The 25,919-nt window shown below is 41.4% G+C and overlaps 1 protein-coding gene across 6 annotated transcripts in view; it reads right to left on the bottom strand.

Moving 5' to 3' along the window:
• CSMD3 (CUB and Sushi multiple domains 3) overlaps window positions 1–25,919 on the bottom strand; it is a 1,175,227-nt gene that overhangs the window by 73,737 nt on the left and 1,075,571 nt on the right. For all 6 annotated transcript variants that reach the window (XM_075825814.1, XM_075825808.1, XM_075825809.1 and 3 more), the window contains one exon: window positions 7,582–7,764. In XM_075825814.1, coding sequence (XP_075681929.1) covers window positions 7,582–7,764 — 183 coding nt within the window. The remainder of the gene's footprint in view (window positions 1–7,581; window positions 7,765–25,919) is intronic.

Here is a 25,919-nt window from a genome sequence, read left to right as displayed (position 1 = left end):
CGGGGGGCCAATGGAACATCACATGGGGCCTCCCCCTGTTTCTAATGGCTTAGGTTCCACAGTTTCTTTTGACCGCGGCATCTAAGGGGTCAAACGAGTGGCTATTTGCGGGATCCCATTCATTACACTGAAGTGTCGGCTGTTAGTCTCTGACGTATATATGTGGCGGATGCTGGGAAGGAGTTAAGAGTGGAATATAATAAATAATATTTGGAGATATAAGGGCTTTGTGTTCTGAGGAATCTGCTCTGTGCATCTGACGTCTGGTCATGCTGGGCTTCACCAGCTAATCTGATCAAGGCCCTGTTTGTCTATCAACCAATACTTGTTAGCTGGATACACAATCCTTTGACATATGGATAGAGTACATACTGTATGAGTACGCATTCCTCTTGCAAGTCACAGGTCCCTTGTTGATTTATAAACATAGAAACATAGAAGATCTATGGCAGAAAAAGACCACATGGTCCTTCTAGTCTTCCCTTATATTATTTCCTTTTTATTTTTATATTAGGATAGATATATGTTTATGATTTTCCAACCACATCTGCTGGAGGTTTCTTCCAAGCATCTACTACTTTTTTAGTAAAATAATATTTTCTAACATTACTTCTGATCCCCCCCAACTAATTTCAGATTGTGCCCCCTTGTTCTTGTTTCAGCTTCTTATTTAAAACACATTTCCCTAGTTTTCTCAAGGTTATACAAATTAAGTTCTGTGTGTCTCTGGATAAGTTTTATGCTAAAGACCTTCAATCATTTTTGTAGTCTGTGTTTCGACCCGCTCTATTTTATCAATGTCTTTTTAGAGATGATGTCTCCAGAACTGAACCCAGTATTCCACATGGGGTCTCACTAGCGCTCTGTACTAACCAACGAGTTGTGGACCCACTGTGCTACCCAATCAGTTTGACTTTGGGCCACTGTTAAGGGCGTTGTCTAAGTAGTTTTCCCGGTTTCATTCTTTAATTGAAACGTGTCATAATTATTTTTTTTTTAATTCATTTATGTGTTTTTATTCAATAAAATGTTATATTTACTTTATTTCTTTTTTGTCAATTTTTTTTATATTTAAACTTTTTTGCTTAACTGGGGGCTGCCATTTTTATTTCATCTGTGTATGTGTCTGTTGACGACACACACACAGATGGAATATGGCAGCTACAGGCCATAGGACATACCAACAGCTCCCGTTCGCATGTCCTCTGCTTCTGCCGTCTTGCTCCGTACTGCACAAGCACATGCGCAGTTCAGAGCGACCAGCATAGAAGCAGGTTTATAGGGGGAAAGCCGGCCCTCGTTGTGAGGCCCCCCCCTTCGTGGGTGCTTGTGGGGACTTCTAGTATTTATTGTGGCGCAGGGAGAAGACAGAAGATTGCTGTAGGTGAGTATAAGTATTTTTAATTTTCATATTGCAAACTTTATTTTTTTTATTTTGCAGGTTCCACTGGACCTATTGGACTACATCGTAGATTTGGTGGACTACTGCGATGATCAAAGTTTTTTGTTTTTTTTTAAAATAAAATGGTCAACGAGGGTTTTGTGGGGGAGTTTATATTTCAATAAAAATATTTTCTTATGTCTCTGTGTTTTTTTGAATACTTTATTAGCGCCTGGATAATGGCAGTTGTCTGTTTTACGACGTCCATTACTAAGGTGGAGCTTAGTGTGAGCCAGTAAAAAGGCTAGTATTAACCACCCATTATTACCCCGGTACCCACCACCACCAAGGTTATCAGGAAGAGCCGTGTACGATCCAGTACCGACCATCTGTTGGGATGGTCGGGCACTGGGGCGGCTGCAGGCTGATATTATTAGGCTGGGAAAAACCGTGGCCCTTCCCACACTTGTAATGCTAGACTTCTGCTGCTGTGTTGTATCTGGCTGGTTATAAAAATGGGGGGGACCCCACGTCGTTTTTTGTGTTTTTTAATTAATTAATTAAAAAATGATGTGGGGCTCTCCCAATACAGATGGTCGGGTACTGGATTGTACACGGCTCTTCCCGATAACCCTGGTGGCGGTGGGTACCAGGGTAATAATGGAGGGTTAGTACTAGCCTTTTTACTGGCTAACACTAAGCCCCACCTTAGTAATGTATGTCGTCAAACAGACAACTACCATTATCCAGGTGCTAATAAAGTATTAAAAAAACACAAAATATTTTTATTGAAATAAAAGCTCCGCCACACAATCCTCGCTAACCATTTTATTTTAAAAACGTAGATAGCCTGATTTCTATTTTTGCAGATGACACCAAGCTATGCAGTAATTTTCAGTCTATGGAAGATGTTCGTGAATTGCAAGCGGATTTAAACAAACTAAGTGTTTGGGCGTCCACTTGGCAAACAAAGTTTAATGTAGATAAATGTAAAGTTATGCACCTGCATACGAACAACCTGCATGCATCATATGTCCTAGGGGGAGCTAAACTGGGAGAGTCACTTGTTGAGAAGGATCATAAACTAAATAACATGTCAATCAGCTGCTTCTAAGGCCAGCAAGATATTGTCGTGTATTTAAAGAGGCATGGACTCACGGGACAGGGATGTAATATTGCCACTTTACAAAGCATTAGTGAGGCCTCATCTAGAATATGCAGTCCAGTTCTGGGCTCAAGTTCATAGAAAGGATGCCGTGGAGTTTGAAAAAATACAAAGAAGAGCAACAAAGCTAATAAGGGGCATGGAGAATCTAAGTTATGAGGAAAGATTAATAGAATGAAACCTATTTAGCCTTGAAGAAAGACGAATAAGGGGGACATGATTAACTTATATAAATATATGACTGGCACATACAAAAAATATGGTGAAATCCTGTTCCATGTAAAACCCCCTCAAAAAACAAGGGGGCACTCTCTCCGTCTGGAGAAAAAAAGGTTCAACCTGCAGAGACAACAAGCCTTCTTTACTGTGAGAACTGTGAATCTATGGAAGTCACCGCAGGAGCCGTCACAGCAGGGACAGTAGATAGCTTTAAAAAAGGCTTAGATCTCTTCCTAGAACGAAAAAATATTAGCTCCTATGTGTAGACATTTTTTACTACCCTTTTCCCGTCCCTTGGTTGAACTTGATGGACATGTGTCTTTTTTTCAACCATACAAACTATATAACTATATAAGATCATCGCAGTAGTCCACCGAATCTATGATTTAGTCCAATAGGTCCAGCGGAATCTTAGTTAGGCGTCCAGCATACTTCACTAAAATGCTTCAGTGTGCTATCCGTTTTTTTTAAAAACTGAATTTTACGGCGACTCATTTTAAAGACGGTGTTTACAACTAACAAGTCATCTGTGCATCAGCCTAGTAATAATAAGTCTGTTTTTTAGCGTACTTGACAAGTCATTATATGGTTTGAAGGTTGAGAGAGATTAGTTGACTTCAAAGATGATATTCTTTTGTATAGTATGTTTTTATATGTTACAGGGGCTTCATTGAAAACCAGAGTTTCCTACGGTATTTATTCAGTAAGACTATGCAACCCTTGAATGAGTTTAAGGTGCCTACCAACAAGCTCTTTTACCATAGATGACAAGGGCTGGTTCTTCATGCTCCTCTCCAGACCAGTCTAGTCATCTTCTATACTACTATAGCCCTATGGTGAGCATTGGTGACATGCCTTCAGTACTTTTGCATCCTGCATATTGATGGGAAGATAAATACTAGTACTCAACACTGGATCGGGAAGTATTAGATAAATAATATTTGCTGGTTTAAAGGTGTGACTGAGAGGCAGCTAGTTGTAGGAAGGTCGTCATCATCAAGAGAGACAATAGAAGAGATTTATCAAAACCGCTACATGTAACTATCCAGTTCTCATTTTTCAAAATCCTAATTGGTTGCTAAAGGCAACTGCCCCATTTTTCCCTTGCATCAGTTTTGATAAATCTCTGCAATAGTCTACTTGCCAGGGGGTCCCTTTAAAATATCTGCTTCAGAAAATTAGATGAATGAACTAACACCAAATTGTAACATTTTCAGAATGGATGTTTTCCAGAAGATCAACTGCAGTAAATGTCATCTGCGGCATGCGTTTTCTATTATCATGCAAAGTTAAAGCATGCATTTATTGTTTACAGTCAGATGAATTGTAAGTCCATGATATGAGTTATGATTCACTAACAATTTTATACCTCAATACATTTAAGCACTTTGTCACCACTGCTATGAATGCGAACTTAGCTGATAGATATATGCATTACTGTAGAAAAGCGATCAGAAGCCTAGTCTGAACTAAGCTCCAATATATAATATTACATTTTAATTTACATTATGGAATTGTTGGTCAAAGTAAAACGTAAAGGTAATTTGTGCACGTTCAAGGTTTATTCTTATTCATAAAGTGATGGTATATTACTATTATGGTATGTTCACACGGCCTATTTTGGAAAACGGCCGAAAAATCGGAAGCAGAAAGCCTCCAAACATCTGCCCATTGATTTCAATGGGAAAAAAAAGTGTTCTTTTCCGACGGGGCCGTTGCAAACTCACAAATAAATGTGGTTAAATTGTCATTCCCATCGCACATAATGATGGCATATAACTAGAATATGCTAACACAGAGGGTGGCCAGGAACGCCACTGTGCAGGGAAAAACTGAGAAGGGGATGTAGCACTAAAACAGAGCTGTGGACACTTTAATCTCAGGATTGGTGGGTGTCCCGCCAGTCAGAGCCACATTGATCAAAAATTTTTTTTAATATGCTAGCCATATGCTATCACTATTTGTAAGGGTAATAACATTTAAATTATACAATTATATTTACCTGCAGATGTCCCTAAAGAGTGCTTAAAAACTTATTGCATACTTTTTTATTAATGAGTTCAATGTATAAATTCAACACAGAAAGTTCCAAGTCTCCCCCTAGTGGAGGCCACATGCAGATAGAATTTTATCATTTAAGTGCATGTCCATGCAGAGAATTTGCCATTCTGTATCAGAAAAACTGGGCTCCGACACTCTGACTGTTGAATCGAAAAATTAACCCCTTCCCATCGTAACAGGTTTGTGATGTAATAGTATGTCATGTTATGTTCCTGCTATCTGCCTGTAGTAGTTGGAGTAGAGGAGCATCACATAATCACTTACCCCCACTTGCAAGTTGCAAGTGCTGCCAGGAGGTAGGAGGGGACTCGAGAGGTGGCAGCAACCAATCTAGCTCTCCATAAAGAGGTGTCTGGGGTTAGCGGACAAATCTCGGGAAGAGGCAAGAGACGGGGCTTGTTCGGCTGGAGGACACAGGATGGAACAACGAGGTCAAGGAAGAAAGGGAGTCTTGTGAGGAGCAGAGCAACAGCATTGAAGGGTGATCGAGGAGAGAGACGGAGAGAAGCTGCATCCACAGAGACGGAGCATCAGTTTCGGGTCCCACCAGCGGAGAACAGCAACAGGTGAGCATCACAGTGTGCGAAGATAGGAGAGAATACGTATTTTTTTTGTTTCTTTTTAGAGGCACAGAAAGGTACATCATCACTGTGGAGGGACACTAATGGGGTTCACTAACTTTGTGTGTGTGGGGCACAAAGGAGGCAATATTATTTCTCTGGGGAGCACTAAGAGCAGCACTATTACAATATTGTGCCTAAAAAAGGGCACTATTAATGTGTGGAGCCGCCTAAATTAGGGTATTGTTAATGTGTGGAGCACAAGGGAGGGTGCTTTAACTGCACACAGCTCCATTTTGACAGAATTATCAAGTGGGTGGAGGGGCCAACTTATGAAACCTTTGCACTGGGCCCACCAAGGTGTTAAAGACCTACCACAATCCTAATGACCCATAGAATAAATATAGCGTAGTATGTATACCGCATGGTGCATGGTGTAAAAAAAAAATCCCCAAAAATATAGTTAAAAAATAAAGATTTAGGCATCCTTAATATACGCCACAAATATACAAACATTGAAAAGCTCTATATTTCAGCTCCTGTTACTGAAGCACTTTAAAACAGGAAACTCATCATATTCTGTGCTTGCTTTGAACTTATAATTGACATTCCTTATGCTTATATGTTTGATTTTAAATATTTCAGATTTAAATATTAAATATGGCCATTTTCACACGGCAATCAAAATACTTTGAAATAGAAAAAAAGCATGGCGCGACATAGTGCAGGTAAATTCAGGAAGAATAAACAGAAAGGTCGAGACGGGGTTCTGCTCACCTACGTATGGTGGTTGTGCTTATTCAGACACAAAACTGATGTGAGTATGAAATTGTGGATCCAGTGAGTGTGTTGCTGCCACGGTCCAACCGGTGTGACACAATATCACCGCCAAATGTCAAGAATATTATCCATAAAATATATATATATAAGGAATATATATATATATATATATATATATATATATATATATATATATAAGACCATACACTGCGCTGCTACACATAAGGCTCAGAAGGAGATAGGATAAATCAAAATATTATTGAATAATAATAAAGGGCTACACGTTTCAACTATGAACTAGCGTCTTCCTCAGGCCAACACACGGCAGAATTCTGGTCGGTATGCATCAGCATTTATGAGTCAAAATCAGGCATGGAAAAAAATTTGAAAAAGCATGGAAAGATTTGCTCTTCTTCCGTGTTTTGGACCCACTCCTAATTTTGTCTTACAAATATTGATGCAAAATACTGAAAAAAATACTGGTGCGTGAAAGTGGCCTAAGAGAGTCAATTATCTCATCAACTATTAATGACGACAACCACCACCAGAAGTTTGGGCTATAGAGATACATCATAAACCACAATGACATGTCTGCCTTTATGTTGGTTACCGTTGAGATGAAATAGAACTGAACAATCTATAGTAGCTGAGCTGGTCATATTCTCTAAGGATTTATAACAGATTTATAACAGATTTTCAGTCCTTTTCAATGTCTTCTTAAAAGCAGCAGTGGAACCGTTTGGATGGCAAGATGTAAAAGGTAGATTTGAAAAATAAGCCATCTTATTTAAAAAGAGATGAAAATCTTGTTGAGAAGATTCAACCCGCAAAGATAAAGTGAATACTAAACCTAAATGACATCAGAAAAAGATGGAGCATACAATACAATGTAAGGCAATATATTTCTTCAAGACATTGTTCAGGAAATTGTGTTAAACCTACAAAATCCTTATAGTTTGATCAATGGTTGTAGGTTGTTACCTACTTGAATGGATTCTCTTGGATTTTTCTATTTTAAATATTAATTAGATTGTTCTCACAGACTCCCTGATTAATATTTTTAGCTCCCGCTATTGTTGTTGCCTTGCAATATGAGCAGTGAACAGTAGGTGACATGACAGATGTCCAAGCTCTTGTAGAGGTCCGGCAGTGCCATTTAGAAATCAGCAGAAGGACTGACGGCACATATAAATGCAAGCCAAGAGTATTTCAAGTCTTGGCTGCCAGAGACCGTAAGATGGTGGCAGGTCTCCGTCACACGAGCATGTATATCTTTGTATGTATATTTTCTATATAGATTTTTTTAAATACTGTAGTTTTGTAGGGTGCTCAAGAGGCAAAGGATATGATGTCTATTTTTTAATTTTCAAAGTGACACTCCAGGCAATTTTTCAATTGTTAATTGTTAAACGTACCTTTACATTCTGGCTGCCTTCCTGTCCATGATCCATTATTCAAACATGTTCTTTCTTCTGACCCATGAAGAACATACCCAACCTCGCAGCTAAATCTCATTGTACTTTTTGTTCTGAATTCTGTACCATCCCTGGAGCCATGAGCAGGTACTCCAGGATCTCCACACCGACCTGTGGCATCACCTGCAAGAGAAGAACATATTTGTCATATAAATATCCGTTCAAGAGGTGCTGCAACTATGTCACTAAGTTAAGCGGACAATTACTTATTTGCATGGGTGAGTGAGGTGTTGGATAACTTTTTTCATTTAAAGGGGTTGTCTCACTACGACAACCTCTGTCCATACAAATGTTCTTTAATTACCCTTACTCTTATCTCAGAATATCCTGAGATGTGTGGTGCTTGATGACCAGAAAAAAACAACATGATTTTGTGATACTCTGCCACAAGATGTTTATTCTATATATCTATGTGTGGCCATCCAGTGTTTGCGATGTGAGTTGCAGCTTGTAAAGGGTTTTGCTAGCATGACGCGATATTTCACTGGATTGTTTCATGATAAATTGGAGACCTTAACCAAAATCAAGCAAAGGTAAGGATGTATGCTCTAATAGGGAATTTGGACATTATAGAGTAGAGCCCCCTACTAGGGACCTCCCGTCCTATGTGCCTGAACAGAGATAGTTACAAAGTCAGGACCCACTATGCATGCTGTCAGCGAGTAGCTGACAGCTCTAATACACTGCACTACGCATGTAGTGCAGTGTATTAGATTTACGATCAAGGCCTCATGCCCTCAAGTCCCCTAGTGGTAGTAAAAAAGTAAAAAAAAGTTGTATAGAAAATAAAAAAATAAAAGTTTTAAAGTAATAATAGTAGATATCCCCCTTTTCCCTTAGCAGTCCCTTTTTATTAAAAATATAAATAAAATAAACAAATAAACTATACATAATTGGTATCGCTGCGTCCATAACAACCTGTACCACAAAAGTATTTATTTATTTATCCCGCACAGTGAACGTCGTAAAAAAAATAAACCATACCAGAATCACAATTTTCTAGTCACTTCACCTTTCAAAAAATTGAATAAAAAAAGATCAAAAAGTTGCATATACCTAAAAATGGTACTGATCAAAACTACAGTTCATTACGCAAAAAACAAGACCTCACACAGCTTTCTTGATGGAAAAATTAAAAAATGATGGCTCTTAGAATAAGGCAACACCAAAAGTAAATGATTTTTTATAAAGTTTTATCATGCAAACGCAGTAAGACATAAAAAAATGATAAACATATGGTATCGCTGTAATCGTATCGCCACGCAGAATAAAGTGAATGTCATTTATAGCGCACGGTGAATGCTGTAAAAAAAGAAGGAATAAAAAACCATAGTAGAATTGCATTTAAATTCTGAAAAATTCTATTTTTTCTAAATTTTCTCTAAATTCACAAATAAACACGGAATATATCGACCAAATTTTACCACTAACATAAAGCCCAATGTCTCACGAGAAAACAAGCATTCTGAAGTTATTACCACATAAAGTGAAATTTGTCAGATTTGAAAAATGGGCTCTGAGCCTTAAGGCCCAAACTGGGCTGCGTCCTTAAGGGGTTAAGGCTGATCTCCAGTGGGTAGAGGACCCCAACATTCCTAAAATAAACAAAATTTTTATGTCTTACTTAGATTTCCTTTGTCTAATTTTACATCCTTTTTGAAGATCCCAAAAAATTCAGTGTGACAAATATGAGGCCAAATGAAAAAAGGAAGCAAACTGAGCCTGTAACAACCTATAAAAGCAAACAATGGATTGTCGGAATGATTACCATGTCATACATTTACACTACACTGTTGTTCAGACAAGTGAAGTAAATAATTTCACATAAGACAAAGTCTCCACACTACAAAGGTTTAATGGCTATGCATAATAAAGCTATTTATCCCACATGAATGACCAGTACAAGGTGACGCTCCTGTGTCCTGTAAGTAAACAATGTAAATGATATCCTTTTGTTATAATATGTTTTGTAGGAAAGTGAGCAGCACAATGGTTACTATTAGTATTATGCTGACATATTTCACAGAAAACAATGGTATACAGAGGTTCAACTTTAATCTTTGGCCCCAAACAGGACCACCACCTATGTGCAATTTATAACGCTCGAGATAAATGGAGAAAAAAAGGAGGATAAAATTATCCAGCGCTGTCCAAATGTTGTGGAATTGAAGGATTCAATCCAAGGCAAGAAGTTTAAATGAGATATATGTTTAATGGATAAAAATGCTACGCGTTACGAGATCGGACCGATCTCTTCATGAGGCAAAGAAACATAGTTGTATGCCTCCTCACATCACATCCCCCCAATAAAAAGCAATGTTACTCATGTTGGTACTATACCCTCTCAGCTCTGCTTCATGGTCTTGTATCACTAGTAGCAATTCTTACCTCTTATCTCCTGTGCTGTGTAAGTGGAGGGAGAAGACAGGTTTGTTGTCCCGTTACGCAGCACAGGAGATAAGAGCCGTCGTAGAGCTGCTGTTAGCGATACAATGTGGTGCTTCAGTGTCCAGAGGATCATACAGACCTGGGTAAGACACATGCTTTCTATGTGGGGTGGAGGTGGGAGAGGGGTTAGATGACAATGTGGACAGGGAGATGATGGTGTAGTGGGTGGGAGATAATAATGGAGGGTGGTTAACACTAAAGGAGACATTATACTAGGGGGATGATAACTGGGGGAAAAGAGGATATCTGAAGGGAGGGGTAGAGGAAGGAGAGAGGATACTTGGGGGAGGGGGAGAGATCTTAAAGGCTATGTACACCTATTTTTATTCATGTAAAAAAAAAATATTAGTGTGTGTAATGAAACTTTGTAAATATATTTTATTAAAAATTTTTACTTTTGGAGATACAGCTGCTTTGTATCCTGTATACAGAGCAGCTGTATCGTGCGCTGAGTCATGTATTCGTCAGGTCTGGGGGACTGACGGGTTCAGTGTCGGCGGGTCAGGATTCGCCTGTTATCGATCAAATCTAAATTATGAACAGGGACACGCAGGACCCAGTGACACTGAACCCGTCAGTTCTGCTGACCTGACAGATACATTTTTCAGTGCATGATACAGCTGCTCTGTATACAGGATATAAAGAAGCTGTATCTCATAAAGTAAAAATAATTTTTAATAAAAAGTATTTACAAAGTAGCACCAAACAGACTGGTAAAACAACAAAAAACACATTCAAAGGTATATATTATAACCCCTTCAAGGACACAGTATGTTGTCCTCTAATTGTGCCCACACAGTATTATGCCCCCTAAATGCACACACAGTATATTGCCCCCTGTAGTGCCCCTACACAGTATAATATCTGCTTAGTGGCCTCCACACAGTAAAATGCCCCCTCCCCTTGCTGTCACATACAGTATATTGCCCCATGTAGTATCCCTACACAGTATAATGTCCGCTTAGTGGCCCCCACACAGTATAATGCCCCCCTCCCCTGGCTGCCACACACAGCCCCCCTGTAGATAGTGCCCCCTGTAGATTGTGCCATACAGCCTTCCTTTAGACAGTGCCATATCCCCCACCTCCCCCTTGTAGACAGTGAATTACATCCCGCCAACTCCCCCTTGTAGATCGTGCCATATAGCCCCCACCTCTCTCATGTATACAGTGCGATACAGCCCCCACCTCCCCCTTGTAGACAGTGCCATACAGCCCCCACCACCCTCATTTAGACAGTGCCATACAGCCCCCCACCTCTCCCTTGTAAATCGTGCTATACAGCCCCCACCTCCCTCATGTAGACCGTGCCATACAGCCCCCATCTCCCTCATATAGACAGTGCCATACAGTCCCAACCTCCCCTTGTAGATCGTGCCATACAGCCCCCCACCTCCCCCTTGTAGACAGTGCTCCCAAACCAAAAAACAAAGTTGTACTTCCCTAGGCCCCGTTTCCACGATGAGCTGAGCTGCTCCACGATAAGACCCTTGCGTAAGCCGGCGTGATCCTGTAGCCTAGTACAGAGTTTCCTAACATTTTCGGACTCGAGGCACTACTGGAAAAATAACATTTCCTCAGGGCACCCCTACCAAATATTGCTTAGAGAAAGACAGAAAACGACTAAAAATAAGCACCACACCCTTAGGGTATTCTCACACAGAGTTTTTTGTAAGGCAAAAAAAATCTGCCTCAAAATTCCTTCAGGAAGTGACAGCGTTGTTTGACCTTTTTCTTTCTTTGCATTTTTTTTAAGCTGTTGAAGCGAATGTAAAAGATGCAAGAAAAAAAAGCTCCAAACGGGCACCGCAGGTATTTTCTGCCTCATATTAATTTCAATTGGAGCTCAGAGGTGGAAACCACTTGAAGACCATCAGCTCCCCACTCACAGTAAAATGACCATCAGCTCCCCACTCACAGTAAAATAATCATCAGCCCCCCCACTCACAGTAAAATGACCATGAGCCCGCCACTCACAGTAAAATGACCAACAGCCCCCCCACCCACAGTAAAATTACCATCAGCCCCCCACTCACGGTAAAATGACCATGTAGATAGTGCCACACAGCCCCCTGTAGGTAGTGTCACACAGCCCCCTGGTAAGTAGTGCCACACAGCCCCCTGATAGATAGTGCCACACAGCCCCCTGGTAGGTAGTGCCAAACAGCCCCCTTGCAGGTTGTGCCACAAAGCCCCCTTGTAGATAGCACCCCCCCTTCCTGTAGATAGCGGCACTGTAGTTCCCTGAAGGACAGTGACATCAGGGGCAACTCCTGAAGCAGAATCCCCATCCACAGCGTTGTTGATGCTGTGACCGGGGATTCCACTCCAGGAGAAGCCCCTGTCGTCTGAGTCTATTTATGAACAGTAACGTCAAGGGCTTCTCCAGGAGTGTAATCCCCGGTAACAGAGTCAGCAATGATGTAGACGGGGATTCCCCTTCAGGAGTTGCCCCTGATGTCACTGTCCATATACGGACAGAGACATCAAGCGTAGCACTCCAGGAGCGGAATCCCCGGCCACACAGGGATTTCGTTCCTTTAGGGAGCTACAGTGGCGCTAGTAGATTGCAGAGCAGGGAGATACCTCCCTGCTCTGCTGTCGAACACCGCCGGCCCTGGGGGGGCCCTTTCCGACGGGCGGCACAGGCGCCCTCATGCCCGGTGTCGCCACCCATGCCACTTTCTGTTCTCCCAGAAATCCCCTCCTCCTTCTCCCACTGAACCCTGGCACTGAGTCTCTCCTCCTTGCCCACTGATACCCACCAGCTGTCTCTGCCCTGCCCCTCCAAAGAGACCCTACTAGTTTGCTTTTCACTGCTGCCTTACCTCCCACCCCTTTACTTTGTGCCCGCCCCAATAGTGGGAGAGGCCACAGACTCCTTGGCTTTGTGGGGCACAGAAATTTCTGATGGCGTCCCTGAACACTGGTGACTTCTTATGTGGCACAGTAGTCTTTGGGACTCTTCAGACATAAGGGCCAAGTTGCTACCTCTGCACCCTCTATAGCTATGCCCCTAATATTCCTACAATTTAGATAGTTAACCCCCTAATGACCAGCCTATTACGTTTTTCTATCGTCTCATTCAAAGAGCTATAACTTTTTTAGTTTTGCCTCAACATAGCTGTATAGGTCTTGTTTTTTTGTGGGACAAGTTGTATTTTTAATAGCACCATTTTGGGGTACATATAATTTATTGATTAACTGTTATAAATTTTTTGTGGGGGAATAGAAAAAAACAGCAATTTCGCCACACTGTTTTGCGTCCTAAATTTAAGTAGTTTAACATGTGGTATAAATAACACAGTAACTTTATTCAGCGGGTTGTTACGACTGCAACAATACAACATTTATGTAGTTTTCTTATGTTTTACTACTTTCACACAGTAAAAACACTTTTTTTTCAAAATTATTTGTTTTTTTGTCTCCATATTTGATAAGCCATTACTTTTTTATTTTTCTGCCGATGCAGCTGTATGAGAGCTTTTTTTTTTGCGGGATGACTTGTAGCTTTTATTGGTACTGTATTGGAGTACATGCGACTTTTTGATCATTTTTTATTACATTTTTTTAAGGCAGGATTCACAGATAACAGCACATTTTTGCATTTTTTTTTATTTTAATTTTTACGGCGTTCACCGAGCGGGTTAACTAATGTAATAACTTTATAGTTATGGACATGGCAATACCAAATATTTTTTTCACATTTTTATTTATTATTAACATTGTTATACTTATTTTTAACTTTTTTATTAGTCCCACTAGGGGACTTCACTATACGATCATCCGATCGCTTTTAGAATACACTGCAATACTTCTGTATTGCAGTGTATTACTGCCTATCCCTGTAAAACGAACAGGCATCTGCTAGGCCATGCCTCTGGCATGGCCTAGCAGGCATTATCTAGTCGCAGACCTGTGGGCCTTTATCACACGCAGGATGCCGGTGGGGTGAGAGAGGGAGCTCCCTCCCTCTCTCCAAAACCACTCAGATGCGGCGCACGATATTGAGCACCGCATCTGATGAGTTAAACGGGTGAGATCGATACTCATATCGATCTCGCTCATTCGAGCAGGGCTGCTCAATGCTCTCAGCTACCACCGGTAGTGGAGAGCAGGGTGATTTAACGTCTCCCTGCTCTGCTTATTTAATCTGATGCAGCTCCGTAAAAAAGGCAATTGCATCAGAATAAAGCCCGTTAGTGGCCGCAGTAAAAACACTAATGGACTGTCACTAACTGGTTAAATGGAATGTGTCATCAGAAAACGACCTATGGTTTAGATCAAGCTTTTATGTTAAACATATTTTAGAAGAATTTAGGGTTTTTTATTTTTTCTGTTATTATCTATGTTTTAAAAAAGCCTAAAATCTTGCAGTTTTCCCTCTGTCCACTGAGCCTTACATTAGGCGGAATTCACACGACAGGGATTCCCGGCCGGGTGCCGGCCGTTCATAAATCGGCCGGCACCCGGCTGCATTAGGAATAATAGACCCCTAATGGGGCTATTCACACGACCGATTTTTTTGACGGCCGGGAAAACCGCCCGTCAAAAAATAGGACATGCTCTATTTTCAGCCGGGTGCCCGGCCGCCCGGCTCCCATAGAAGTCTATGGGGCCGGGTAATACACGGCCATCACCGGAATGTGTCCCGAGTGATGGCCGGGTCTACCGTCGCTCGCGCACTCTCTCTCCTCCTCCTCACAGTGCAGAGTGCATGTGAGGAGGAGGATCTTTTATTGCTCGCTGTAGGAGTCGGAATCCCCAATCCCCGGCTGGGGATTGGGGATTCCGCTACAGGAGAAGTGAGTGACTACACTGTCCATATATGGACACAGCGAAGTCACTCACTTCTGCAGCGGAATCCCCGACTCTATGGCCGGGGATGCCGCTACAGGAGAAGTGAGTGACTACACTGTCCATATATGGACACAGCGAAGTCACTCACTTCTGCAGCGGAATCCCCGACTCTATGGCCGGGGATGCCGCTACAGGAGAAGTGAGTGACTACACTGTCCATATATGGACACAGCAAAGTCACGCACTTCTGCAGCGGAATCCCCGACTCTATGGCCGGAGATTCCGCTACAGGAGAAGTGAGTGACTACACTGTCCATATATGGACACAGCGAAGTCACTCACTTCTGCAGCGGAATCCCCGACTCTATGGCCGGGGATTCCACTACAGGAGAAGTGAGTGACTACACTGTCCATATATGGACACAGCGAAGTCACTCACTTCTGCAGCGGAATCCCCGACTCTATGGCCGGGGATTCCACTACAGGAGAAGTGAGTGACTACACTGTCCATATATGGACACAGCGAAGTCACTCACTTCTGCAGCGGAATCCCCGACTCTATGGCCGGGGATTCCGCTACAGGAGAAGTGAGTGACTACACTGTCCATATATGGACACAGCGAAGTCACTCACTTCTGCAGCGAAATCCCCGACTCTATGGCCGGGGATTCCGCTACAGGAGAAGTGAGTGACTACACTGTCCATATATGGACACAGTGACGTCACTCACTTCTGAAGCGGAATTCCCGACCTGTGGCAGGGAATTCCTCTTCAGGAGAAGTCAGTGACTACACTGTCCATATATGGACATTGAAGTCAGTGACTTCTCCTGGAAGGGGGGGGGATGGGTGCAACCTACAGGGGACTGTGTGGCATCACCTACAGGGGGCAGGGTGGCATCACCTACAGGGGGCCGGGTGGCATCACCTACAGGGGGCAGGGTGGCATCACCTACAGGGGGCAGGGTGGCATCACCTACAGGTGGCAGGGTGGGTGGCATCACCTACAGGTGGCAGGGTGGGTGGCATAACCTACAGGGGGCAGGGTGGGTGGCATCACCTACAGGAGGCTGGGTGGGTGGCATCGCCTACAGGGGGCAGGGTGGGTGGCATCGCTTACAAGGGGCAGGGTGGGTGGCATCACCTACAGGAGGCTGGGTGGGTGGCATCGCCTACAGGGGGCAGGGTGGGTGGCATTGCCTACAGGGGGCAGGGTGGCATCGCCTACAGGGGGCTGTGTGGCATCGCCTACAGGTGGCTGTGTGGCATCGCCTACAGGGGGCTGTGTGGCATCGCCTACAGGGGGCTGTGTGGCATCGCCTACAGGGGGCTGTGTGGCATCGCCTACAGGGGGCTTGGTGGCATCACCTACAGGGGACTTGGTGGCATTACCTACAGGGGACTTGGTGGCATTACCTACAGGGGACTTGGTGGCATTACCTACAGGGGACTTGGTGGCATTACCTACAGGGGGCTGGGTGGCATTACCTGCAGGGGACAGGGTGCATCGCCTGCAGGGGGCTGTGTGGTATCGCCTGCAGGGGGCTGTGTGGCATCACCTACAGGGGGCTGGGTGGCATTACCTACCAGGGGGGCTGTGGCATTATCTACAAAGGGCTAAATTCATACGATTTTAAAACGGACAGGGAAAAAAACGGATGCAAATCGGGTCCAAATCGGCCGGTAAAAATGGCAACTCGGCCCGGAACGGAATCGGAACGGATGCAAAACGGATGCAAACCGGCCGGGAAAATCGGCCAAAAACGGCCGATTTTCCCGGCCGACACTCGGACCCTGTCGTGTGAATGAGGCCTAAGACTGACACTTCCTGTTCTGTAGATATCACTTCTCAGCAGTCATCTCATTATCATCACAGGCAGGATTACAATAAAATGTAACACCTTTATATAGATAACACAGAATTAACCATTGACAATAAGTGATGGACACAGTTCCCTTCCTCCCGCTTCCCTGCACAGTTTACAGGGCATGCCTAGAAAACTCCCACATAGGAGTCAATAGGTCCCCCCCATACAAAGGTCCTATGGTTCATGTGGCTGCTGTAAAGCAAATATCTAATGACTGTTAACAGCAACTCAGGCAAGATGGTTGCCCCCATAATCATGTACAGAAAAAAAACAAATCATCTACAATCAGAAAATAAAAATAGACTAGAAAAAAAAAAGAATATGTGTTAGTATTTGGTTTTAATTAGTAATGTGTATATATATATATATATATATATATATATATATATATATATTTATATATATATATATATATATATATACACACACTACCGTTCAAAAGTTTGGGGTCACCCAGACACTTTTGTGTTTTCCATGAAAACTCACACTTATATTTATCAAATGAGTTGCAAAATGACTAGAAAATATAATCAAGACATTGACAAGGTTAGAAATAATGATTTTTATTTTAAATAATAATTTTCTCCTTCAAACTTTGCTTTCGTCAAAGAATGCTCCATTTGCAGCAATTACAGCATTGCAGACCTTTGGCATTCTAGCTGTTAATTTGCTGTGGTAATCAGGAGAAATTTCACCCCATGCTTCCAGAAGGCCCTCCCACAAGTTGGATTGGCTTGATCGCACTTCTTGCGTACCATATGGTCAAGCTGCTCCCACAACAGCTCTATGGGGTTGAGATCTGGTGACTGCGCTGGCCACTCCATTACAGATAGAATACCAGCTGCCTGCTTCTTCCCTAAATAGTTTGTGCATAATTTGGAGGTGTACTTTGGGTCATTGTCCTGTTGCCTGTTGTAGGATGAAATTGGCTCCAATCAAGCGCTGTCCACAGGGTATGGCATGGCATTGCAAAATGGAGTGATAGCCTTCCTTATTCAAAATCCTTTTTACTTTGTACAAATCTCCCACTTTACCAGCACCAAAGCAAACCCAGACCATCACATTACCTCCACCATGCTTGACAGATGGCGTCAGGCACTCTTCCAGCATCTTTTCAGTTGTTCTGCGTCTCACAAATGTCCTTCTGTGTGATCCAAACACCTCAAACTTTGATTCGTCCTTCCATAACACTTGTTTCCAATCTTCCTCTGTCCAATGTCTGTGTGCTTTTGCCCATATTAATCTTTTCCTTTTATTAGCCAGTCTCAGATATGGCTTTTTCTTTGCCACTCTGCCCTGAAGGCCAGCATCCCGGAGTCGCCTCTTCACTGTAGGCGTTGACACTGGCGTTTTGCGGGTACTATTTAATGAAGCTGCCAGTTGAGGACCTGTGAGGCGTCTATTTCTCAAACTAGAGATTCTAATGTACTTGTCTTGTTGCTCAGTTGTGCAGCGGGGCCTCCCACTTCTCTTTCTACTCTGGTTAGAGCCTGTGTGTGCGGTCCTCTGAAGGGATTAGTACACACTGTTGTAGGAAATCTTTAGTTTTTTGGCAATTTCTCGCATGGAATAGCCTTCATTTCTAAGAACAAGGATAGACTGTCGAGTTTCACATGAAAGCTCTCTTTTTTTAGCCATTTTGAGAGTTTAATCGAACCCACAAGTGTAATGCTCCAGATTCTCAACTAGCTCAAAGGAAGGTCAGTTTTAAAGCTCCTCTAAACAGCAAAACTGTTTACAGCGGTGCTAACATATTTGCACAAGGGTTTTCAAGTGTTTTCTAATCATCCATTAGCCTTCTAACACAGTTAGCAAACACAATGTACCATTAGAACACTGGAGTGATGGTTGCTGGAAATGGGCCTCTATACACCTATGTAGATATTGCATTAAAACCCAGACGTTTGCAGCTAGAATAGTCAATTAGCACATTAACAATGTATAGAGTGTATTTCTGATTAATTTAATGTTATCTTCATTGAAAAAAACTGTGTTTTTCTTCTTTCAAAAATAAGGAAATTTCTAAGTTACCCTAAACTTTTGAATGGTAGTGTATATGATTCACATTTCCTTTACAGGAATTGCCCCAGAGTTAAAGAAAAAAAAGAAGAAGACATAAATAGTGCATGATAATCTCTTTCTAATAAATGCTACAATCAGCCCTTATCTTACATGGATTCAGAGATCTCTTTATTCATTCTTCTAATTGCTCTGCTAAATTTTCTACAGGCTGGTAGCTCAGGGGGGGGGGGGTGTCCTTTCTGTAGCAGCTCCTCCCCCTCCCTGTCAAAGCTTGTATAGGCAGATCATTTTGTTTCACTGCCTCCTCTCTAGGAGAAGCTTTACACATGTTCCCATTACATGTCTTTTTAGAGAGAGTGCTCAGTCCTATATAACTAAAGGGGAGAGCCTGCAACTTCCACACAGTGAGAGGATGAGCAGGAGAGTGGAGAGCTCAGATCTATATAACTGAAGAGGGAGAGCCTGCAACTTACACACAGTGAGAGGATGAGCAGGAGAGGGTAGAGCTCAGCCCTAAATAACTGAAGAGGAGGGGGAGCCTGCAGCTTACACACAGTGAGAGGATGAGCAGGAGAGTGGAGACCCCATCCCTATATAACTGAAGAAGAGGGAAATCCTGCAGCTTACACACAGTGAGAGGATAAGCAGGAGAGTAGGGAGCCCATGCCTATATAACTGAAGAAGAGTAGGAGTCTGCAGCTTACACACCGTGAGAGGATGAGCAGGAGACGAGAGGGCTGCACTCTGTATGTATGCAGTGGTGTATGCAGGCTCTCTTTTCATCTAAGCAGACTGCTGGCTCTCCTGTGTATTTCTTACTATGTAAGTCTCCGTCCAAACTTCAAGCTGTGTTTCTATATCAAGGCTTCTTTTCTACTTCTTTACTGACAAGCAAAGTAAAGGCATTTCTATAGGCTGGTCGCAGTTAGAAAATGGTACTGGGCATGTGTGTCCTCCCTCATCCAGCTCCGTAGGTAGATGTACACAATACTAACCCCTTTGAGGCTCTGTACACATTTGCAATGAACGCTGAATTCTGAGTCTCGGTTGCCGAGTCTTTCACATTTGACTGAGAAAATAGCGCTGTATTCAGCATGATTTTTCCCATCAAGAGGATAAAAACCACGCCGGTACTCCGTGGGGTCCAATAGGCGACAGTGGTATGTGTCATACGACGGAACTGGCAGAGCGTTCTGACTTGCGTTATGAACCGAAGCCACCATATAAATAAGAATGGAACCTAATATGTAGCTGTAGTACCATAAAAAAATTAAAAAAAATGTTTCTAAAGATGTAGATATGTGATTCTCTTTATTATGTACCTGTTTGTTCACAGATCTACTATAATGAGCTACTTTTATCATTGCTACATCTATTAACATTCCAGCACAGTCTCCTAGTTACATAAAGAAAAAATAGCACTAACCATCTTTAAATTTACAGCTTCAAAATCTACCCTTTCCGTGACCCCTTCAGAAAGTATTCTAAATGAACAGGGAACGCTCAATGGTCCGTGATGCAACATTTCAATAAATGTCACCTTTGCAAATAAAGTTTAGAGAGATGAAGCACAATAACGCTTCACAGTTTTATCTAGAACAATAAGACACTACCAGCAAAGAATTTATGAAAAATATAATTAGTTTTGCTTTGCTTCCTTTTATAACTTTGTTTGTGATGCTTCTTAAGTTTCAGAAAGGAAAAACAATCTATCTATCTATCTATCTATCTATCTATCTATCTATCTATCTATCTATCTATCTATCTATCTATCTATCTATCTATCTACCTACCTACCTACCTACCTATCTATCTATCTATCTATCTATCTATCTATCTATCTATCTATCTATCTATCTATCTATCTATCTATCTATCTATCTATCTATCTATCTATCTATCTATCTATCCATCCATCCATCTTATATCTGTCTACCTATCTATATTTTCTGATTATGTCTTTAATTCCCTCAATTTATAGTTTCTGTATTTGATTTTATTTGTTCTTCTTCACAGCGTATAGACTTTTGCTGCCCCAGGAAGAAAGCCCAAATTAGCAGCAAGTCTTCCTGTATAAACAGTGTATCATTATTTTATGTTCTCTTATTGTAGCCAGTTTCCTATGGATTTTTCATGGTAGTATTTAATTATAATTCTATCACCTGGCAACAGAGGTTTGAAAAAGAAATACCCAGTAGGATTTGCACTCACTTGTCCTTATCTCTTATCTTTTTCATTTTGGGAACAATTAAAAGAGGTATTCATTTCTATATTATTCATCTCGTGACAATGCATTTTGCTCTCCAATGCCTGGAAACAAGACCATGTTCTGATCTTTGTCAGATTGAGCGCAAGGTTGTCACATGAAGGATAAAGTGAAAAATCAAAAATCCTAAATGAGGTTGTAAAGAAGTTTAATTACCAATTTACAGAAGGCATGACGGGATTACCCAGAGACGTAACGATCCTCCATTACTGTGTCTTGTCAATACAGGATGACTACATGTGACAGGTGGGGATCGCCTGAAGTCTTGATTAGGAAAGTTTATAGTACATACGTATATCTCCATGTAATGCTAGAAGTGACGGTTTTACAGCATAAATGACAAATGATCATTTTATATCTTGTTTTCCCAATGCTGGGTTAGATAAACTTGGAAACTAAAATATGCTTCATATGTATTTATGTGTGTCTTCCACCATGTGTATAGTTACTTGAATTCCAAATAAGAAACTCTATCGATCTATCTATCGATCTATCTATCTATCTATCTATCTATCTATCTATCTATCTATCTATCTATCTATCTATCTATCTATCTATCTATCTATCTATCTATCTATCTATCTATCATCTATCTCTATGTATCTATCATCTGTAAAAAAATCACAGAAAACAAGCCAAACTTACTGATACAAGGGCAATTCCAATGCCAGGTCCCAGCAAGATGCAGACAAACACAATGCTACATGGAAATAAGGATAGTGGGGTGTAAGTACTTAATGGGGTGCACCTAGACAAAGCTGGGCAGCCCGCCTATTCTAATGGTATGGGCATGATTTATAGGCTGCAAACAAGAGTCCTGCACTACACGTAACCATGTGACTGGCACCATTTTATAAGCTTGATCTGTGTGCAATAATAATACTAAGCACCCACCCCCTCATAAATAGTAGGTGTGAGAGTGGTTGTTCATCAGTTTTTTTGCAACATCCTCCATGTAACATTGTGCTTATCTGCATCTTGTTGGGAGCTGGCGATTGAGCTTGCCCTTGTATCATTAAGTATGTCTTTTTTTCTGTGATTTTTTTTAAAGCAAATATACTAGTATGTCCCCTTTTTCTTCTGTTTGTAGTTTATCTATCTAATATCTACAATATCTATCTATCTATCTATCTATCTATCTATCTATCTATCTATCTATCTATCTATCTATCTATCTATCTATCTATCTATCTATCTATCTATCTTCTATATTTTGAGTAAATTGTAAACATTTAAGAAAAAATATTAAGCACAATACCATTCACGGGGTCAACTTGCTTGGTATCCATAACTATAAGTCAACCTTTAATTCTGTGGTTTGGTTGCCTACTATAACATAATTTCTGTGATATTAGTTATATATTCTTTTAATTTTTTTTCATCTATCTATTTTTTTCATTTATAATATAAGGAATTATATTGCTTTCATATATTTGAACATATGTTATGTTATGTTATGACTAACATCATATTACATGCTAAGTGACATAATGATGCCATATTTTAGGATACATTTGATCAAGATCTGTCTGTATCTGGAGTTGTATGTGCACAGATAATCAAAAGATGAAGAGGCCAATAATGAGAATGATGACAGCAGCAGGAAAGAGGAGCAATGATATGGTGGGAGGCAGTGACCTGTCTACTTATGTGATCATATATCATGTGAAGGCAGAGCTGCATGTGACAGGGACAGGGTCATGTTGTAGGAAGGGATAAAACACCCTGTAGCTAATCAGATCATGGGAACGATCACAACAGTCGGAGTGAAGTGTGATCAGCCTATCAGACGCCTCTTCATACATGTGATTATAAGGACAGGACTGTGTATGGCAGTGGAAATGGAAAGGCATATGGATATATTATAGAGAAAGTACATTTATTATATATAGGACTAAAATACTAATGCCCAAAAGAAGTTCAAATTTAAAGGGAACCTGTCAAATTGAAAGGTTTGAAGCCACGAAAAACACCAGAAAGCCATTATGCAGCTTCGGGTTTAGTGTTCTAAACTTGCCCAAAAACGTCAGTTTCAAGAATAGTTAGCAAAAGTAACTTACAATTTATCTAGATGAGCCCGAGAGCATGGTCATTGCGCACATGTAGCATAGGACAACATACTGTGCATGCGCAGTGAAGCTAGGTGTACTGTCCTTGCTTCATATGTGCAATGTCCATGCGCTAGATGCTGATGGATTCCTTACCCGAACACATCTCGGTATGTTGTAGTTTACATTACTAACTCTTCCCAAAATAACTGTTTTTGATGTGAAAAGGTTTGCGACACTATACCCTAAATGCATAACGGCATGCTGTTGGTTTACTGGCTCCAAACCTATTGACAGGTTCCCTTTAACCCCTTCCCGCTTTTGGCCGTGACTGTACGTCCAAATTCAAAGTGATTTCCCACACACGGGCGTACAGTCACGCACTGTAGATAAAAGCGAGCACAGGAGCTGTGCGTGCTTTATCTTCAGCGGCTGTCAGCTGTCATACACAGCTGACATCCCGCTGCAATGGTTGCGATGGCAATTACCGCCGATCGCAGCCATTTATCCCCTTCATTGCAGCTGTCAACGGCATCCGCCGCATTGAAGTGGTTGACAAAGGGAGTGAGCTCCCTCTGTATCCCCCCGGGCCCCCCGCAATAGATCACGGGTGGCGATGGTTGCTATGGCAACCAGGAAGCCGTTGCTAGGCTCCCTGGTTGCCCAGGTACGGTAGCCTATTAGGTCCTGCTCGAGGCATGACGTAATAGATGTAAGTAGTGCAGTGTATCGTACCCGGGATCAGAAGACCAGATCTTCAAGTCACCAGGTCAGTGTAATAAAAAAAGTTAAAACATTTAAAAAAAACTGTGAAAGAAAAATAAATAAATAATCACATTATTTTTACCGCAAGGTGAACACCGTGAAAAATTGTACTAAAAAACAATGAAAAAATTTCATAAAAAGTGATCAAAAAGTTGCAAATAATGCAAAATGGTACCAATAGAAACTACAGTTTGTCACGCATAAAACAAGCCCTCCCGCAGCGATATCAACTAAAAAATAAAAAAAGTTATGGCTGTCAGAAAATGGCTACACTAAAACATGATTTTTTTAGAAAAGAGTATTATTATTGTGGGAATGTAGTGAAACGTAAAAAAACAATATAAATTTGGTGTCGCTGTAATCGTATCGACCCACAGAATAAAGTTAACATGTTGTTTATACTGCACGGTGAACTCTGTAAAAAAAACAAAAAAAAAACTCATCTCCAAAAAATGGAATAAATAGTGATAAAAATATTGCATGCACCCCAAAATGGAACCAATAAAAATTACAGCTCGTTCCACAAAAAACAAGCCCTCACACAGCTCCATCACCGGAAAAATAACACGTTATGACTCTCAAAATGCAATGATGCTAAATGACGGCCCAGACTAATTTTTTAGGTCCAGTAGAATTTCACTAAATACCCCACATCGTCATTTGCTGGACCCCACAGATGGACCCTGTAGATGCAGCGGAGATGAGGAAACTTTAGGGCCTTGTGCTGCTTATAGGGCTAGTGAAGAAGTCAAAGAGTAGGCAATACTGGAGCGCAAATATATTGTATAATACCCAATAAACCCGGCCTGTGTATAAAGGATTGATTCAAAGCGACCACACCAATCCATGGATTATTCATTCTCCCCATTATTACATCATCCTATTATGCTCTGATGCACTCCGCCCATCTTACATATATCCTGATGTACTCCGCACAGATTACATATACCCTGATGTACTCCGCCCAGCTTACATATACCCTGATGTACTCCGCCCAGTTTACATATACCCTGATGTACTACGCACAATTTACATATACCCTGATGTACTCCGCCCAGCTTACATATGCCCCCACATTATAAGATTAAATACCACTAAAACACCAAGCAAAATCTGCACTTCAAAAGCCAAATGGTGGTCCAACTGAGCCTAGCAGTGTGCTCAAACGGCAATTTATGACCACATATGGGGTATTACTGTATTCTGGAGAACCCGCTTAACAATTTATGGGATGTGTGTCTACGGTGGTACAAGCTGGGTACAACACATTGGGCACTGAAATGGCATATCTGTGGAAAACGTCAATTTTCAATCTGCAACATCTATTGTTTACTCATTTTTGCAAAACACTTGTACAGTCAAAATGCTCACTACATCCCTAGATCAATTCTTTGAAGGATCTAGTTTCCAAAACGGGGTAATTTTTTTGGGGTACCACTGTACTGGTACTATAGCTCAATGCAACATGGTGTCAAAAAACGAATCTTGTAAAATCTCCACTCCAAATACTAAATGTCGCTCCTTCCCTTTATAGCCTTGTTGCGTGTCCAAATGGCAATTTATGACCACGTGTGGGGTATTTCCCTACTCTGGAGAAGTTGCTTTACAAATGTTATGGTGCTTTTTCTCTTTTATTTGTTGAGAAAATGAAAATTTTTTAACTAATGCTACGTCTTATTGGAAAATAATGTAATTTTTCATTTTCACTGCCCATTTCTAATAAAATCTATGAGAAACCTGTGGGGTCAAAATGCTCACTACACCCCTAGATGAATTCCTCAATGGGTGTAGGTTTGCCAAATGGAGTCACTTTTGGGGAGTTTCCACTGTACTGGTACCTAAGGGGCTTTGCAAAAGCGACATGGTGCAGAAAAACCAGTCCAGCAAAATCTGCTCTCCAAAAGCCAAATGGTGCTCCTTCCCTACTGAGCCCTGATGTGTAACGGGTTAATTTTTTGGGGGTACTACTGTACTGGTACTATAGCTCAATGCAACATGGTGTCAAAAAACAAATCTTGTAAAATCTCCACTCCAAATACTAAATGGCGCTCCTTCACTTTAGA

This window comes from Rhinoderma darwinii, chromosome 5, assembly GCF_050947455.1.
Source record: "Rhinoderma darwinii isolate aRhiDar2 chromosome 5, aRhiDar2.hap1, whole genome shotgun sequence".
NCBI lineage: Eukaryota > Metazoa > Chordata > Amphibia > Anura > Rhinodermatidae > Rhinoderma > Rhinoderma darwinii.
The sequence above is the reverse complement of the archived record's forward strand: the minus strand, read 5'-3'. Positions and strand labels throughout refer to the sequence as shown.